This window comes from Sciurus vulgaris (assembly GCF_902686455.1).
Source record: "Sciurus vulgaris genome assembly, chromosome: 9".
NCBI classification, from domain to species: Eukaryota; Metazoa; Chordata; class Mammalia; order Rodentia; family Sciuridae; genus Sciurus; species Sciurus vulgaris.
The window spans coordinates 83,950,348-83,967,678 of NC_136469.1; the positions used below are offsets into that span (position 1 = coordinate 83,950,348).

The 17,331-nt window shown below is 34.1% G+C and overlaps 1 protein-coding gene across 2 annotated transcripts in view; it reads left to right on the plus strand.

The window, feature by feature from the left end:
- The window catches only part of NUP54 (nucleoporin 54), a 30,711-nt gene that overhangs the window by 3,722 nt on the left and 9,658 nt on the right, over positions 1-17,331 (plus strand). For both annotated transcript variants that reach the window (XM_079152728.1, XM_079152729.1), the window contains 7 exons: positions 477-560; positions 658-801; positions 7,352-7,578; positions 9,621-9,808; positions 10,576-10,772; positions 12,126-12,180; positions 12,508-12,601. In XM_079152728.1, the coding sequence (XP_079008854.1) occupies positions 477-560; positions 658-801; positions 7,352-7,578; positions 9,621-9,808; positions 10,576-10,772; positions 12,126-12,180; positions 12,508-12,601 (989 nt within the window). The remainder of the gene's footprint in view (positions 1-476; positions 561-657; positions 802-7,351; positions 7,579-9,620; positions 9,809-10,575; positions 10,773-12,125; positions 12,181-12,507; positions 12,602-17,331) is intronic.

The window sequence follows — 17,331 nt, forward strand, 5'->3', positions numbered from 1 at the left end:
CAGTACCAAAAAAGAAAAAGGACCTAAGAGTCAGGCATGGTGGTGGCTCATACCTATAATCCCAACTACTCAGGAGGCTGAGGCAGGAGGATCTTGAGTTTGAGACTAGCCTCGTCAACATAGACAACATTTCAAAATAATAATAACTATAACAATAATAATTAATAACTAAAATACATAATAGTCATTTTAGAGTTATGGCAGTAGGCTTAATATGTTTTCTCAGCTGTGAATGAATTACCTTTAGGTGGAGGATATTGTATTGTGTGTGATATTTATTTCTATTTAAAATATTTAGTTGTTCTTGTATATTGACTTCTTGATTAGTACTGTAATTTTAAAAAAATGTTAGAGGAAGGAAAATTTAGATCAACATTTCGACTTTATGTGTATCAATTACTTATGAAATAAGTTGAAAAATTGCCTTTATATGTAGAAAAGAATCTTCCTTTCTATTTTTATCCTTTTTTAATTAGGTGGGTTTGGAGGATTTGGTACAACATCTACAACTGCAGGTTCTGCATTCAGCTTTTCTGCCCCAGCTAACACAGGCACAACTGGTAAGAAGCCATCAAAAGTCATTAATTGAAGTAAATGTGGTAGCGGTCAACTTTTTTTAACCTACAGAATTCCAATTTTCATTTTTTTCATTCAAAGGACTCTTCGGTGGTACTCAGAACAAAGGTTTTGGATTTGGTACTGGTTTTGGCACAACAACAGGGACTAGTACTGGTTTAGGTACTGGTTTGGGAACTGGACTAGGATTTGGAGGATTTAATACCCAACAGCAGCAGCAAACTAGTAAGTATGATGTTTACATCTTTCGCTATAAAGCCATAGCAATAATAGCTAACATTATTGAGTGCATCATTCAAAACGCTTTAGTGAATTATTATTTTAAGAATTATAAACATTCCAAAGGAGAACAAGAGCTACTTTACACATTTATATACGATGGCAACTGGGGAGAAAACTGAAGAACATGATTAGGATTATAGGGTCCCTTGTATAGGATCATTTCATTAAAATACTTTATTTAAAATAACACAGAAAACTACTCAAGAGTTCAACTTACTAAAGTATACATAAGATGAACCTTGGAGAGATTGACCCTGGCCAGCCACTTAAGAAGGCCACCACCTTCTCTCTTTATAGTTACTTCCCCATCAGAGGAACTACAATCCTCCTTTATTGTCATTTTCTTTTCTGAAGTGTGTAAGTAGTATTGATTTCGGTGTTAAAATTCTGTGTTACTCTTTTCTCTTTCTTATTTTCCAATTTATTGAAGAAATCAGATCATTTGTCTTAGTTTTTTGTTTTAAGACTTTATTGGTTGCATTCTTTTTTTATTGGTGCATTATAATTATATATAATGGTGGAATTCATTATGCCGTATTCATACTCACTTATAACATAATTTGATCAATCTCATTCCCCTGATTGCATTCTTTTAGTTTAACACATTATTTTGTTCTCTGTATTTCTTAGGAGTTCAGTTGGATCCAGGGGCTTTTTTATATTGATAGTTCAGATTTTTGTTTGCAAGACTATTTCCTGGGAATGTATTCATCATCAAAAGGCATATAATGTCTGATTATCTCTCTTTGTGTGATGTTAGCAGCCATTGGTGATCATTACCTAGATCCATTAATTCAGTAGGGATTAAGAAATAGTGCTGTTTCACCTTGATTTCTCTTCCATTTGTTTGTTGGAGTCATCTATAAAGAAAAGCTTTATCTCATCTATTTGATTGAAACTTTCCCTTTACTACTGCTTTCAGAATAAAGAATTGGTTCCCTAACATTCTTCAAAGTTGATTTTATTTTTTGGTCAGAGACTCAAGCATTATTTAATCCAATGCACTGATTCTTATTGATGTTTAAATTTTTCCATCTTTGGCCTGTGTGAGCCTGTTCGGTTAGCTCCCCAGTCTATCTGATATAATCTCTTTAACTGCTTAGACCGCATGCCCTTAGATTTCAGTGACTCTTGTCAGCATGCTAAATTTCCTTAACTATGTATCACATTTGCCTGGAAAAAAAAGAGAGAGAGAGAGAGAAAGCCTAAACCTGTGAATCTGTCCATTCAAATGGTGCTTGAGAAAAAAATCACACAGAAGATTGAATAACCTCTGTAAATTCTGGATCACAAATCTCAGTTGGGACCTCAACATTGCTTGGTAATCCTATAGATTTTCTATTTTCAACTTATTTTCCCACTTTCTATAGCTATTTTGAATCTTTATTTTCCTTAAATCTCAAATTTCTCTTAACAGATGATCTTGACCCCCTCTTCAAAGAGCAGATGGAATCCTTCATTGCAGTTCCTTCAACTTTTCCACTTTTAAATGTTTCTCTCCTTCCATCTGTAAGCAGTTTTTTCTCCTGATTTTTACACCTGTGCCGTGGATCTCTATTCTTCAAGAATAGCCCTGTGCTATTGATTCTTTTGACTACATTCCTCAACCCCTAAAAGTCTTCAACTTTTCTTTTTATCCACATGTAAACAACCTGAAGTTGTTTTTCCCCCCTCTCTTAAAAACAATTGTAAACCAACAAAAAATCATACTTTCATATTTTACTTCAACTACCACTCTTCTCCTTTCACAGACTACTTGAAATGATTGTTAGAGTAGACTCTCTCCTGCTCTTTCCTCTTAGCACACTAATCTGGTTTCTGTTCTTTACTCTATCAAATAGTTAAGGTCAGTTATTATCTCAGTAAATCCAGTGAACATTTACTATATATGTCTGCTGTCTAGAGTAATGAAAAGTCAGAATGTGTCACATTTGTTTTTATCTAGCTCCTTTTTCCTTTTTTTAAGTTGAAATACTTTAAAGCAAATTCTAAACATCATTTCACCCTTTATACAGTGTTTTTCTCTTTAAAAACATGGACATCACAGGGCATGGTGGCACATGCCTGTAATCCCAGCAGCTTGGGAGAGGCAGGAGGATCACAAGTTCAAAGCCAGTCTCAGCAACAGTGAGGCACTAAGGAACCCAGTGAGACCTTGTCCCTAAATAAATTACAAAATAGGGCTGGAGATGTGGCTCAGTAGTTGAGTGCCCTTGAGTTCAATCCCTGGTACCAAAAAAAAAAAAAAAAGACATCATTCCAATCCACAGTAATTCCTTGATATTATCTAATACCTGATCCATAATAAAATGTCCTCATATGTCTCACAATGTTTTATTCATTTGGTGTTTCTAATCCTAATAAGGTCTACACATTAATTTTCTTGTTATGACTCTTTAAGGTTTTTAGTATACAGAATTTCCCTTTTTCCTGTTCTCCCTCTTATGAATTATTGTAGAAATTGGGCCAGTTGTCCTGTGAAATGTTCCCCATTCTGTATTTTTTTTATGGTTATTTCTTTGTATTATTTAACTTCATCCTTCATAATTCTGGTAAATGAAGTTAGCTTTGGTGACTTGCTTATATTCAGCTGAGACTTGTGGGCAAGAATGCTGTGCAGGTGGTGTTATGTGCTTCATATTATATCACATTGGGAGGCTCTCCAGCTTTCACTGACACTGAAATTGATTAGTGGGTTAATATGGTAGTAGCTGATCTCTGTCTTATCAAGTTCCTCATTGGCCTTTAATCTGATGACTTCATTCATTGATGATCATTGCCTGAGTTATTTTATGAGAAATTACAAAATGGTAATTTTCTAATTTCCTCCTTCCTCACTGAAATTCTTCCTCACTGAAAAAACTGAAAGGAGTTTTTTCTTCATTCCCCCCAAGTCTAATTGGTTACCCTGATACATAGTTTAATGGAAAAGACAGAAAGTTATTTTTAATGGACAATTTTTATAAGAAGGAGTTGGTGACTTCATTTCTAGTAGAGTCCAGTGAGTTGGAACTTTTTAAAATTTTTGATCTTTTTAAAATTATCATTTGAATGTATGGGCTTTAATAAATATATTTCAGTTAGTTGCATTCGTTGTTATTATTATTATTATTATTATTATTATTATTATTAGGCACCAGGGATTGAACCCAGGGATGCTCAGCCAGTGAACCACATCTCAAGCCCATTTTTTGTATTTTATTTATAGACAGAGTCTCACTGAGCTGTGTAGGGCCTTCCTAAATTGCTGAGGCTGTCTTTGAACTTGTGATCTTCCTGCCTCAGCCTCCTGAGCTGCTGGGATTACAGGCCCACACCACTGCACCCTGCTCATTATTATTGATACTCACCTTGTCACATTTTTAGCAAATGGGAACACTTCTTTGATACCCCTATCCTATTTTTATCCCTACCACATCCTTCAGTATTCCTTATGCTTTTGCCAGTTCCTTCCCCGCAGAGATTTTGCACATTCTGTTTGTACTCTTACTCCTATGGCCTAGCTGACTACTTCTGATGAGACAGACTTCTCTTGACTCCCTCTCTCAGGCTGAATTACTCCCTTACTTAGTACTCATAGCCTTTGTTCTTAGAGAAACTTTTCACAGTTGTTAATATTTGTTTGATGTGCTCAATTTGTTTAGAAGATGTAGTCTGCCTTATTTACCATTTTTTTCCTTAGTATTTAGCTGTCTGACACTTAGATTTGTTGCATGAATACATGGTAAAAACACACACACACACACACACACACACACACAGTATGTGGCCAGGCCTGGTGGCACACACAGGTAGTCCTAGCTACTTGAGAAGCTAAGACAGGAAGATTACAAGTTCAAGGCTAGCTGAGCAACTTAGCAAAGCCCTGTCTCAAATAAAAAATAAAAAAGTGGCACACTCTTATAATCCCAGTGGCTTGGGAGGCTGAGGCAGGAGGATCCAGAGTTCAAAGCCAACCTCAGCAAAAGCGAGGTGCTAAGCAAGTCAGTGAGACCCTTTCTCTAAATAAAATACAAATTAGGGGCTGGGGATGTGGCTTAGTGGTCAAGTGCCCTGGGTTCAATCCCTGGTACCAGAAAAATTTAAAAAATAGTGCTGGGATGTAACTCAGTAGTAGATTCTCCCAGGGTTAAATCCTCAGTACCACACACAAAAAAATTTTTATACACACACACCAGGGGAGAATATATTGTTAAGAACTCTAAAGGACCGTATCATGTACATCCATAAAAATGGGAAGTTATGTATGTATGTTATGTCAGAATACATTCTACTGTCATGTATAATTTAAAAGAACAAATAAAAATTTTTTTAAAAATATATAAAGGAGAAGGACTTTTTAGGAGTAGGTGTGTTCAATAGACGTTAAAGATTTTCTTTGGGGAGCTAAAGAAATAATAGCAAAAGGGCTCTGACAAGGTAGGAAGGTATAAGAAATCTAATATGCTAAGACTTGAAGAGAATCTATTGGATTTTGTAATTTGAGTTCATTAATGTCTTCTAGCTAGTGAATTTTGAGTAGACTATAACTGTAATCCAGTGTAAAGTGTAAAAGGGGAGGCAGAATATAAATCAGTATAGATCCTACTTCACTTTTCTCATTTAAAAGTTGAAGAAAAAGCCTTGAAATTTCTTGTTCAAGGCTAAAAAAGGAAGCTTATACTAAACCAGGATTCTTAATGATTTCCAGTCCATTTCTTTCCAATTTTTATATACCCATTTGGGTACTAATAATACTCTTCTAGATGATAACAGGAGCCCCTCTCTTTCTCTGTAGAAGCCTACGAAGTTTGGTGGTACTTTCGCTCTTTAGAGCTGAGAGAGAACTTAAATGTCAAATGTAGAGTTTGTTCTAAAACTCAAGGTCATTTTGGTAATATCTTCATGGTTTTTTGCCTTATCTGCATATCCTTTTAAGAAGTTTCTCTAAATCTCTTTCCTCTTAATATTATGTAGTAAAAATTTTAAGGAAGATCTATATTGCTGCTCTAAAGGGAAAAACAAACCATTATAATTTTCTTTAAAGAAAATATAACCAGCCAAGCATGGTGGTACCAGCTGCTTAGGATACTGAGGCAGGAGGGTTACTTGAGCCTGGGCAGTATACTGAGACCCTTCCCCCCACCCCCGCTCCAAAAGAAGAAATAAAAAAAAGATAACCAAAATTAAGTACAAAGAAAATCCAGTATTGCTAATAAGTTTTAGCTAGATAAACTTTGCCTTAAGCTCTGAGCCTTAGACTTTTTCTTCCCTTTGTTAGTACCACCCTGAGACTTTTGATATAATCAGATCGTCAAAAGATCACTGTTTTGTCATATGAATTAATGCCATGTAGTGATTCAGCTGTTGCTTGACAACTTTCTTTTCTTTTCCTTTTTTTTTTTTTTTTTGTCTTTTCTTTTTTGGAACTGGGGATTGAACCCAGGGCTTTGTGAATAAACGTGAGGCAAATGCTTTGCCGCTGAGCTACATCTCAGCCCATGCTTGACAGCTTTCTTAACTCATACTTTGAAAGTATTTATCTGCTCTGTCAACTTTGCCGTTGTTTCCATTGGAGGCATTGCTCCAAGTTACACTGCTGTCTAAAACTTTAGCCTAGCATCCTGATGCTTAGTACATTAATCTTTTCACTATATTTTTCTTTGTAATCAGTGTTTATTAAGCTGATATAATGATTTTTAACTTATTTTCTATCTCCCAATTTATATTATAGAAATATAATAGCAATGTTATTTTAAAAAATCCTGTAACTTTACAAACTTTATTTTCCATGTCCATATGCTTTTTTTTTAAGTTATCATCATTAGGAAAAGCAAGTTTAATATTAATTTTGATAGACCTTTATTTTATCCATTTATTTATATGTGGTGCTGAGAATTGAACCCAGTGCCTCACAAATGCTAGGCAAGTGCTCTACCACTGAGCCACAACCCCAGCCCACATGTTTAATGTTATAAGATTTGTTCTAGTGTCTTAGTTTCCCATACTGCCGTAACAGTACCACAAAGCAGCTTATAACATCAGAAATTGATTACTTTACAGTTCTAGAGATCAGAAATCCAGATAAATGGATTTCATTTAAAGTTTAAAGTGTTAAAGTGTTGGCAGGTCTGTGATACTTCTGGTGGCCCTAGGGGGAAAATCCAATCCCTTGCCTTTTCCAGCTCCTACCGTTTCCCTACACTTCTTGGCTTGTGGATCCTTCCTCCATCTTCAGAACAGCAGCATAGCATCTTCCAATCTCACTTTGACTCTGAGCTCCCTTTTCTACCTTAAAAGACAATTATGATTACATTGAACCCATCCTGGTAATCCCAGAATAATCTCCTTATTGCAGTATACTTAATCACATTGGCAAAGTCCCTTTTGCCATGTAAGATAACATATATACAGGGTCTGTAGTTTAGGTTGTAGGAGGGACATCATTCTGCCTATTACATCTAAGGATTTGAATTGGTTTTTTTGTGTTGTTCGTTTGTTTGTTTGTTTTTAGCATTAGGTGGTCTCTTCAGTCAGCCTGCTCAAGCTCCTACCCAGTCCAACCAGCTGATAAATACTGCGAGTGCGCTTTCTGCTCCAACTCTATTGGGAGATGAGAGAGATGCTATTTTGGCAAAATGGAATCAACTGCAGGCATTTTGGGGAACAGGAAAAGGATATTTCAATAATAATATTCCACCAGTGGAATTCACACAAGAAAATCCCTTTTGCCGATTTAAGGTATTAATACTGTTTTTGATTTTCACTTAAAAGAGAATAAATTAGAAAGAACATGACTTTTGTATTAAAATTACATCAAGAAAACAGTTGCTTGGTTCTTTAGTACTCCTTGAACATGGTATGATTATACTTTTAAAAATACATAAATTATAAAATCAAAATGATTTCTTGTATGTGTGACTCAGAGTGATCAGAATATGACTAAAGAAGATGTATCACTAGAATGTGATTATAACTGAAGGGAAATGGTCTGTCTGACACCTGTAAAGAAGAAACTCAAAATTATACATTAGCTATATTCATATAACATTGGTAAGCAAAGTGCAACACAGTTAGTGGACAATTCTCCTTGGTACATGTAAACCTATTGCCACTATTATAAATAGCCAAAGCCAAGAAAACAATGTTGTCCATTTTCTTTGTTCTAATAACTTGTTTATCAAACAACCATCTAATTTGAATTTGACTTCAGATATTTTTTCATCTTCTAGTGATAGTATTTAGGTCTACTTGACAGTGTGTTATCTGTAATAAGTTAATGTATTTTAGTCAAGTTTATATTTCAACCTTTGTGTGTGTGTGTGTGTGTGTGTGGGTGTGTTGCTGGGGATGGTACCTAGGGCCTTCTGTATGCTAGCAAATGTCCTACCACTTAGCTATATACCCCCACCCCTGTACTTCAACCTTTTCTGAGTTATGTTGGCCTGTGTCCGTCTCTTAAACTTATCCAATGTGTACATAATCCTGTGTTTGGGGCTACAAAGCTGAGGATCAGATGCTTGAACAGAGTGGAACAAGAAGTGATCAGCCTGACTTGTTAGAGAACTTATCTTAGTCTCATCACTCTAACAAAAAAGTACAGGTTTGGGATCAAACACATTTCAGATTGCAGATCTGAGTAAGAATATTTGCGTATGCATAATGAAACTCACGTTGGGGGTGGGAACCAAGTCTAAACATGAAATTCACTTATAATATATAGTTTGTACATATAGTCTGAAGCACATTGCTGTTTTGACTGAAACCCATTATGTGAGCAGGTGTGGAAATCTCCACTTAACAGCATCATGTTGACACAAGTTTCAGAATTTGAAGCACTTTGGATTGCAAATGTCCAACCTATATATCTCTTTGAGTACATTAGTGAAATTTTAATCCTTTTGTTTAGTGATAAGAAATGCAATAGTAAGTGTAAGTTGAATATAACAATTTAAATTTCTTTTTTCAAAAGTTGAAGTATAATATGCTTTTAGTAAAATGCATAATGTACACTTGAGTAAATTTAAATACTTTTTAAAAGTTGTAAGTGGTAACAAGATAAAAGGCTTCTGTGCAAAAGAGCAATATTTTCGCAAACTATAGTTTATCATGTTTAATATTGCATTAAAAACTAGCTTGGGGATGGGGCTGTGGTTTAGTGACAGAACTCTTTCCTAGCATATGTGAGGCACTGGGTTTGATACTTAGTACCACATAAAAAAATAAATAAAGGCATGTTGTCCATCTACAACTATAAATAAATAAATAAACCAGCCTGTTTAATAAAGTTTTGTTACATGAAACCATAAAATGATAGGCACTTTTACAGTATTTTTAACCTGACAGTTTCGTTATTGTACACTAAAAGTGTTTATTGGTAAATCACTTATTTATCTATCTTAAACTTTAAGATTCTATGAATCAGGTATATTTTGAAATAAATACAGTTGGCCCATGATTTTTGGAGTCATATTTATAACAACATGAAAAGTTTTTTCTGTGGTTCAAAATATTCAACAATAATGAATATCAAATTTTGTCCCAGTAAAAGTTCTTCAGTTAGTATTCTAAAGATCATACTTTAATTTCACCATGTTTATATTATTCTTGGATAATATAGTTTATAATTGTGTGACCTCTTTGGGTACAGAATGTGTTATTTTCTTCATAATCAAGCTTTAAGCTGTTTTCCCTCATTTGAGCAGCTATTAAGCTATTAATGTTAAACACTTGACTTAAGATCTGTACATATTTTTAATATTATTTATTTTGTTATTTCACAGGCAGTAGGTTATAGTTGTATGCCCAATAATAAAGATGAAGATGGGCTAGTGGTTTTAGTTTTCAACAAAAAGGAAACAGATATTCGAAGCCAACAACAGCAGTTGGTAGAATCATTGCACAAAATTTTGGGAGGAAACCAGACCTTAACTGTAAATGTAGAGGGTATTAAAACATTGCCAGATGATCAGTAAGTATACATAAAATATACTGTTTATTTCTGTATGCCCTGGTCCAAAAAGAGTAATCAGAAGAGTTTTTTGTTGCTGAAGCACAGATTACATCTCAGAACAGAATGTTACTTCCCAACTGGTGATTATTCAGTATTTGTATAAATGTTTAAGATCTTTTTTTGTTTTTGATTTTGGTTTTCTTAACTTATTAGATGCTAATAATTTCATAGATTTTCATTCAAGACCAGAAGGGAATATTTTATCATGGCTTTATGCAAATTGAATGCCACAGTGATGTTACTAGAAAGTTTAGTTAGTTAACATTACTGTTTGTGTTCATTCATGAATAAATGATTACTTCCCATGTCCTACATATAATTGTTAGTCTTAGTGGCAAGGCATTTACTTTAGGATTTTAAGGTTGAATTTTACTTCTTGCTATCAGTAATGCAGAGAAGCAAACCATAAGTTTCAGCAGAATCTTCAAAGTATTTCTCAGTTCTGGAAAAATTATCAAATAATATTTATAATAGGACCTTGAAGCTGATCAAACCTTTTTATAAATTTTATCTTATTTACCTGCCACATTTTAACTTTTATCATATAAATTAATTGACAAGTGAATGAGGGTTTATTTTCCAAGATTTGAGGAAAAAATTTAATTCCCTTGTAAAAACCATTTCTGAATTCATCTAGCACCCTTCTAAAATTATATGTTGTATCGATATTTGTGGCTTTGGGTTATATATGCTCAATATTTTATAAGTTGGTTATTTTCCTACAGGACGGAAGTTGTCATTTATGTTGTTGAGCGTTCTCCAAATGGTACATCAAGAAGAGTTCCAGCTACAACACTATATGCACATTTTGAACAAGCCAATATAAAAACACAATTGCAACAACTTGGTGTAACGCTTTCTATGACTAGAACAGAACTTTCTCCTGCACAGATCAAACAGCTTTTACAGAATCCTCCTGCTGGTATGTTTCTTGAGTCATACAATTGAAAAAAATGAAAGATTTAGAAATAAGTGTTCCCCTTCTTTTGGGAGATGTTGGTTGGTCATTAATGTTAATGAGTATGAGCTTATCACATGTGTACTTATTTGTGAGATAGTTTTGAATATTGTATTTATTCATTCATGTAACTGTTTATTATATAGCTAATGTTAGAAATATTGAGAAATTATGAATTAAAGAAAAAAATACATAATTCATCTACCCTCATATTATTTTGATTTCTTATAGTTTATCTCTTGTTTAAACTGAATATTCAAATAAAACCTATTTTTGTTTTACTGTAAAACCTAACTAGGTTGACTAGTTCTCCTTTATTTTCCTTCTCTAGAAGTAACTCTTAATCCTTTTCTGTGATTTTAAATTCATTCATATGTACTTATAGCTCCTTTAGAAGAAGGATTTTCCACTGTACATTTACAGTTGTTTGCCTTTTCACCTATAGTCTTCCTTAGTATTTTTCATGTCAGTACCTGAAAGTAAATTTTATTCTATTTAAACACTACATAGTGTTTTACAGATATATGTTGCTGTTTAACTCCAGTGTTGTTTCTGAGTTTTCAGTTTTATAAACTGTTTCCTCATAGAATTGTCTGTACTACACAGGTATATACTTTTTTAGAATGGATCTCTGGAAATGAAATATGAATCCATATTATGTATGTTAGATATATATGTTTGATATTGCCAAATTGCCCTCTAAAGAAAGCTCTAACATTTAAATTCTATTTTGGTGAGGGCGGGGGGTACTAAGGATTGAACTCAGGGGCACTCAATCACTGAGCCATATCCCCAGTGCTTTTACTGGATTTGAACTCAAAATCCTCCTGCCTCAAATTCCCAAGCTGCTGAGATTACAGGTGTGCTGCCTCTGCACCTTACTCCATTTAAATTCTTAACAGTGATATTTTTTGCTGCTGATGGCAAGAAATTAAAGTTAATACTTATTGTAACCTGCATTTTCCTTGTTACCAGCAGAATTGAATTAGCTAAATGTTTGTATTTTTTGTGAATTACCTATTTATGTCCTTGGTCCATTTTCTATTAGGATCTTTGTCTTATAGGAGCTCTTGCTGTATTCTGGAGGTTAATCTATTATTATTCTATAGGTTTTAGGCATTTCCTTTCAATCTGTACTTTTTTATTTTTTTAAGCTTTGTCCTATAAAACTTTCTATTTTTAGAATGATCATATTTTATAATCATTTTTTATTATAGCTTCTGAGTTTTAATTTTACTTTGAGGAAAATCTTTCCCATACAAATATTTGAAACAGAAAATAGTTTGTTTTAGAAAAAATATGTTTTCTTTGTGGTAGGTGTTGATCCTATTATTTGGGAACAAGCCAAGGTGGATAATCCTGATTCTGAAAAGTAAGTGTATCTTCAAGCTAATATTTACTACTATGGAAGCAAACAGATGTAAGCTGAGCTTTTAATTGCAATTTGAACATTTAAGGAGTTTTCATTGCTTTAAAAAAAAAATGTTTGGGGAGGCAGCATAGTGTGGTGAAAACTACTAGGGATGAAGAAATTTGAGTGCCATTTCCCCAGTTACGTTGAGTTTCATTTTAATTTTTGACTGAACTATGTATTTCCTTATTTGTAAAAAAGGATGAATAAAATATAATGTAACACTTGATTTCATATTTTGTAGTAATAGGCTTAAGATCAGAAGATTGACTACTTGTATTTCTTCAGGTTAATTCCTGTACCAATGGTGGGTTTCAAAGAACTGCTTCGAAGATTAAAGGTTCAAGATCAGATGACTAAGCAGCATCAGACCAGATTAGATGTAAGCAACTAGCTTTTCATTCTCTGGCCTTCGAAGTAGGAAGAGGGATTGTAGACATTTAATTCTTTTTCTCATGGGTTGCCATTTTTCTGTTATGGGGAACCAGTATACTGCACATTAACAATTATAGCTTTATACAACTACCTTATTCATAAGAGGGTCCCTAAGATCATATAAATTTGATTTGACATACTTCAAAAATATTATTTTCAAATTTTTAATACTCATACTCTTTTCTGATATCCTTTGAGAATTCATTTTGATTGTTTTTGACTAATGGGTTATTTAAAAGTATATTTCATTTCCAAGTATTTGGAGATTTTTCTGGTATTTCGTTAGTTTCTTTAATTTAACTATATGATTTCAATTCTTTCAACTTTGTTAAGATTTTATAACCCATGAGCCTTTGGAAAGAATATTCTCCTGAAGTCTGCAGCAATGGTGTGAATTTTTTTTTTTTCTTTGACTTCTATAGTTTTTGCTCCCTTGTTTTGGGGTTGGGAGCAATTGTTTGATTTTTGTGGTACGGGGGATTGAACCCAGGGGCATTCTACATCCTGGAGCTACACTGTCCATCCCTTTATTTATTTTTTATATTTTTTGGCACTGGGGATTGAACTTAGGGGCATTCAACCATTGAGCTGCATCTTCAGTCCTTTTTTGTATTTTGTTTAGAGACAGGGTCTCACTGAGTTGCTTAGGGCCTCACTAGGTTGCTGAGGCTGGCTTTGAACTCGCAATCCTCCTGCCCCAGCCTCCTGAGCCACTGGAATTACAGGTGTGCACTACTGCACCTTTTATTTTGTGATAGGATGTCACTAAGTTACCTAAGCAACTGGTCTCCAAATTGTAACCCTCCTGCACTAGCTTTCTAAGTAGCTGGGATTTCAGTTGAGCACCACAGTGCCCACTTGCTTCATGTATTTTGAAGCCCTGTTGTTAGGTACATGCTTATCTAGAACTGTTTTCATGGCAAATTTACCTTATTATTATGTAATGTCCCTATTTTTTTCTGTTCAACAGCTTTATTGAGGTACAGTTCACCCATTTAAAGTATATGATCCAATGGCTTTTAGTTTGCTTACAGTGTTTGTGCAGTCATTACCACAGTCAATTTTAGAATACTTTCATCACCCCAAAATAAACTCCGTAACATTTAGTAGTCATTCCCATTTCTTTCCCTCCATCTTACCTACCTTTTCCCCACCCAACTGCTAGTTCTAGGCAATCACTTAATCTACTTTTTGTGTCTATATACTTGCCTATTCTGGATTTTTAAAATATTCCTTCTAACTGTAAATATATATCCTTCGATCAACCTGTTTACCCTCCCCAGTCACCCAAACCTCTCTGATAATTATTCTACTCTCTATTTGTGTCAACTTTTTTAGATTGCATATATGAGTGAGGTCATTTGGTATTTGCCTTTCTCTGCCTCACCTATTCCACATTAACATAATGTTCTCCAGATTCATCCATGTTCCAAATTCCATTGTGTGTATATAATATATTTTCTTTGTCTGTTCATCTGTTGAACAGACACTTAGGTTGAACACATATCTTGGCTATTGTGAGTAGTATTAAAATAAACATCAGAAATCAAATATTCTCCATATTGATTTAATTTCCTTTGGATAGATAGCTAGTAGTGGGATTGCTGGATCATATGGTTGTTCTATTTTTAATATTTTGAGGAACTTCCATACTGTTTTCTACAATTGGCTATACTAATTTAACATTTTCATCAACAATATATAAGGATACCTTTTTCTCTATGACCTTGCCAACACTTAATTTTTTTCTTTTTTTTAATTGAAAGTTTCTTCTTAAATTTACAACAGACTTCAAGACAATACTTCTAACTATAGGTGGCAAATGATGTTATGGTAGGGAATCCAGATATTTAAATAGGAATAGAATCAAGGGTCACGTGACCATCACAGCAGACATAAGGAACAGCTTGCTTTTTGTCAGAGTTCTTATTTCTGTTTAAAAGCCTTATCTTCCTCATCCATTTCCTTGGCCTACTACCTAGATTGTTTCAAAGGCTGCTTCTTGCTGCCTTTGTGGCCAAGCATGGCATCTGCCACCCCTTCCAAGACCCTGCTCCTAACACTTTTGTCCTTTTGATTATAACAGTTCCAACAGGTATGAGGTAATATCTCATTGTGGCTTTAATTTGCATTTTCCTGGCAATTACTAATGTTAAGCATTTACTTGTTTACCATTTGTATCTCATTTTTTATCAAATGTCTTTTGCCCATTTTTAGATCAGGTTTTCTTGCTGTTGAGTTCCTTATAAATTTTGGAAATTAACTCATCAGGTAGTTTGCAAAAATTTCTTTCGTTCTGTAGGTTTTCTCTGTGCTCTGTTGATTATTTCTTTTGCAGTACAAGCTTTTTAGTTAAATATAATTCCGTTTTCCTTTTTCTTTTGTTGAAGTGTTTAATTTGCTTTTGAGGTCATGTCCAAAAAAAAAAAAAATCATTGTCTAGACCATTGTCATGGACCTTTTCTTCTTTTCTTCTAGTAGTTTCATAGTTCCAAGTTTTAAAGTCTTTTTAATCCATTTTGAGTTTATTTTTGTATATGGTGAGTGGTAATGATCTAATTCTTCTGCATGTGAATAATCCAGTTTTCCCAACACTATTAATTGACTCCTTTCTCCAGTGTATGCTCTTGACACCTTTATTGAAAATCACTTGGCTGTGAATGTGTGGATTTATTTCTGGGTTCTCTTCCTGTTCTGGTGGTCCTTGTGTCTCCTTTTATGCCACTACTTTGCTGTTTTGATTACTATAGCTTTGTAATAGATCTTGAAGTCAGTGTGATTCCTCCAGCTTTATTTTGTTTTATTTTATTTTATTTTATTTTATTTTATTTTATTTTATTTTATTTTTTTGCTCAAGATTCCTTTAGCTATTTATGGGTTGTTTGTGGTTCCATACAAATTTTAGTTGTTTTTTGAAATATTGGAATTTGAACCCAGGGCCTTGCAGTAGACAAGTGCTCTACCACTAAACTTATCCCTAAGCCAAGGATTTTTTTTTTTTCTATGCTGTGAGAATGTCATTAGTATTTTGATAGTCACTGCATTTGAATCTATAGTTTGCCTAGGGGAGGATGGACACATCTTATTTTTTTGTTTTTATTTTTATTTTTATTTTTTGGGAGGGGTACCGGGGATTGAATTCAGGGGCACTCAACCAGAGTCACATCCCCAATCCTTCTTTTGTATTTTATTTAGAGACAGGGTCTCACTGAGTTGCTTAGCACTCTGCTGTTGCTGAGGCTGGCTTGGAACTTGAAATCCTCCTGTCTCAGCCTCCCAAGACGCTGGCATTAAAGGCCTGTACCGTTGCGCCAGGCTAATGTAGACATTTTAAGAATATCAAATCGTCCAATCTGTGGACACATGGTATCTTTCCATTTATTTGTCTCCATTTTCTTTCATCATTGTTTTATATTTTCAAGAGCAGAGATCTTTAATTTCTTTGACTAAATTTATTCCCAGTAGTTTTTGTTATACAAATGGGATTGTTTTCCTGGTTTATTTTTCAAATAGTTCACTGTTAATATATAGAAATAAATGATACTGATTTTTCTATGTTGATTTTTGTATCCTGAAACTTTACTGAACTCGGTGGTAGGGTTTTCTATATATAAGATCATGTCATTTGCAAACAGGGACAGTTTAACTTCCTTATGCCCAGTTTGGGTATCTTTTCTCTTTCTCTTGCCTTATAGATCAGCTAGGAATTCCAAAACTGTATTCAGGTGGCAAAAGTGGGCATGCTGGGTTTTCTTTTTTTTTTTTTTTTTTCCAGATTTCAGAAAAAAGCTTTGAGTTTTTCCTCATTCAGTAGGAGATTAGCTATGAGTTTGTCATAATAGGACCTTTATGAGGTACATTCTTTCAGTACCATGTTTTGTTGAGGGGATGTTGAACGTTTTTCAAGGGCTTTTTCTGTATCTACTGAAATGAACAAATGGTTTCTGTCCTTCATTTTTGTTAATGCAAAATATTATTTCAGTAGTTCATTTATTTTAGATATTAACCCCAATTTTTATTTTTTTGGTACCAGGGATTGAACCCAGGGGTGCTTAACACTCAGCCACCTCCTCAGCCTTTTTTGTATTTCATTTAAAGACAGGGTCTCACTGAGTTGCTTAGGGCCTCACTAAGTTGCTGAGGCTGGCTTTAGACTCACGATCCTCCTGTCTGAGCGTCCCAAGCCACTGGGATTACAGCCTGTGCTGCTGCTGCACTAGGCCACCCCTGTTCATTTTTAATATTACAAGTAATTTCTAGTTTTTCATCAGTTATCTCTGCTTTGATGTCCTTTGTGCAATAGAACTCTTTACTTTTATTGTAATGGTATACATTGGATTTTTTTGTTTTTTCCTTTTTTGTCCTTGGGAATTTGCTTAAACCATTCTTCTAAGATTCATCTACATTTTTTTCCTAACATTTAGAGTTCAATCTTTCACATTTGCCCGTTTGTCCTCAATGGAATTCACCTTTTTATATATTATGTGGCTTGAACTTTTTCTTTGAATGGTGGATCTGGTTTTCAAATATCCAAAAGAAATTCGATTTACTCCATTTATCTAAGAATTTCAATTATAACATGTTTATATATATATGTATATGTATATAAATGATCTAATTCTAGATCTGTTATGTTTTAGGGGCCAGTTGGTCTGTTTTCACATTAATTTTACATTT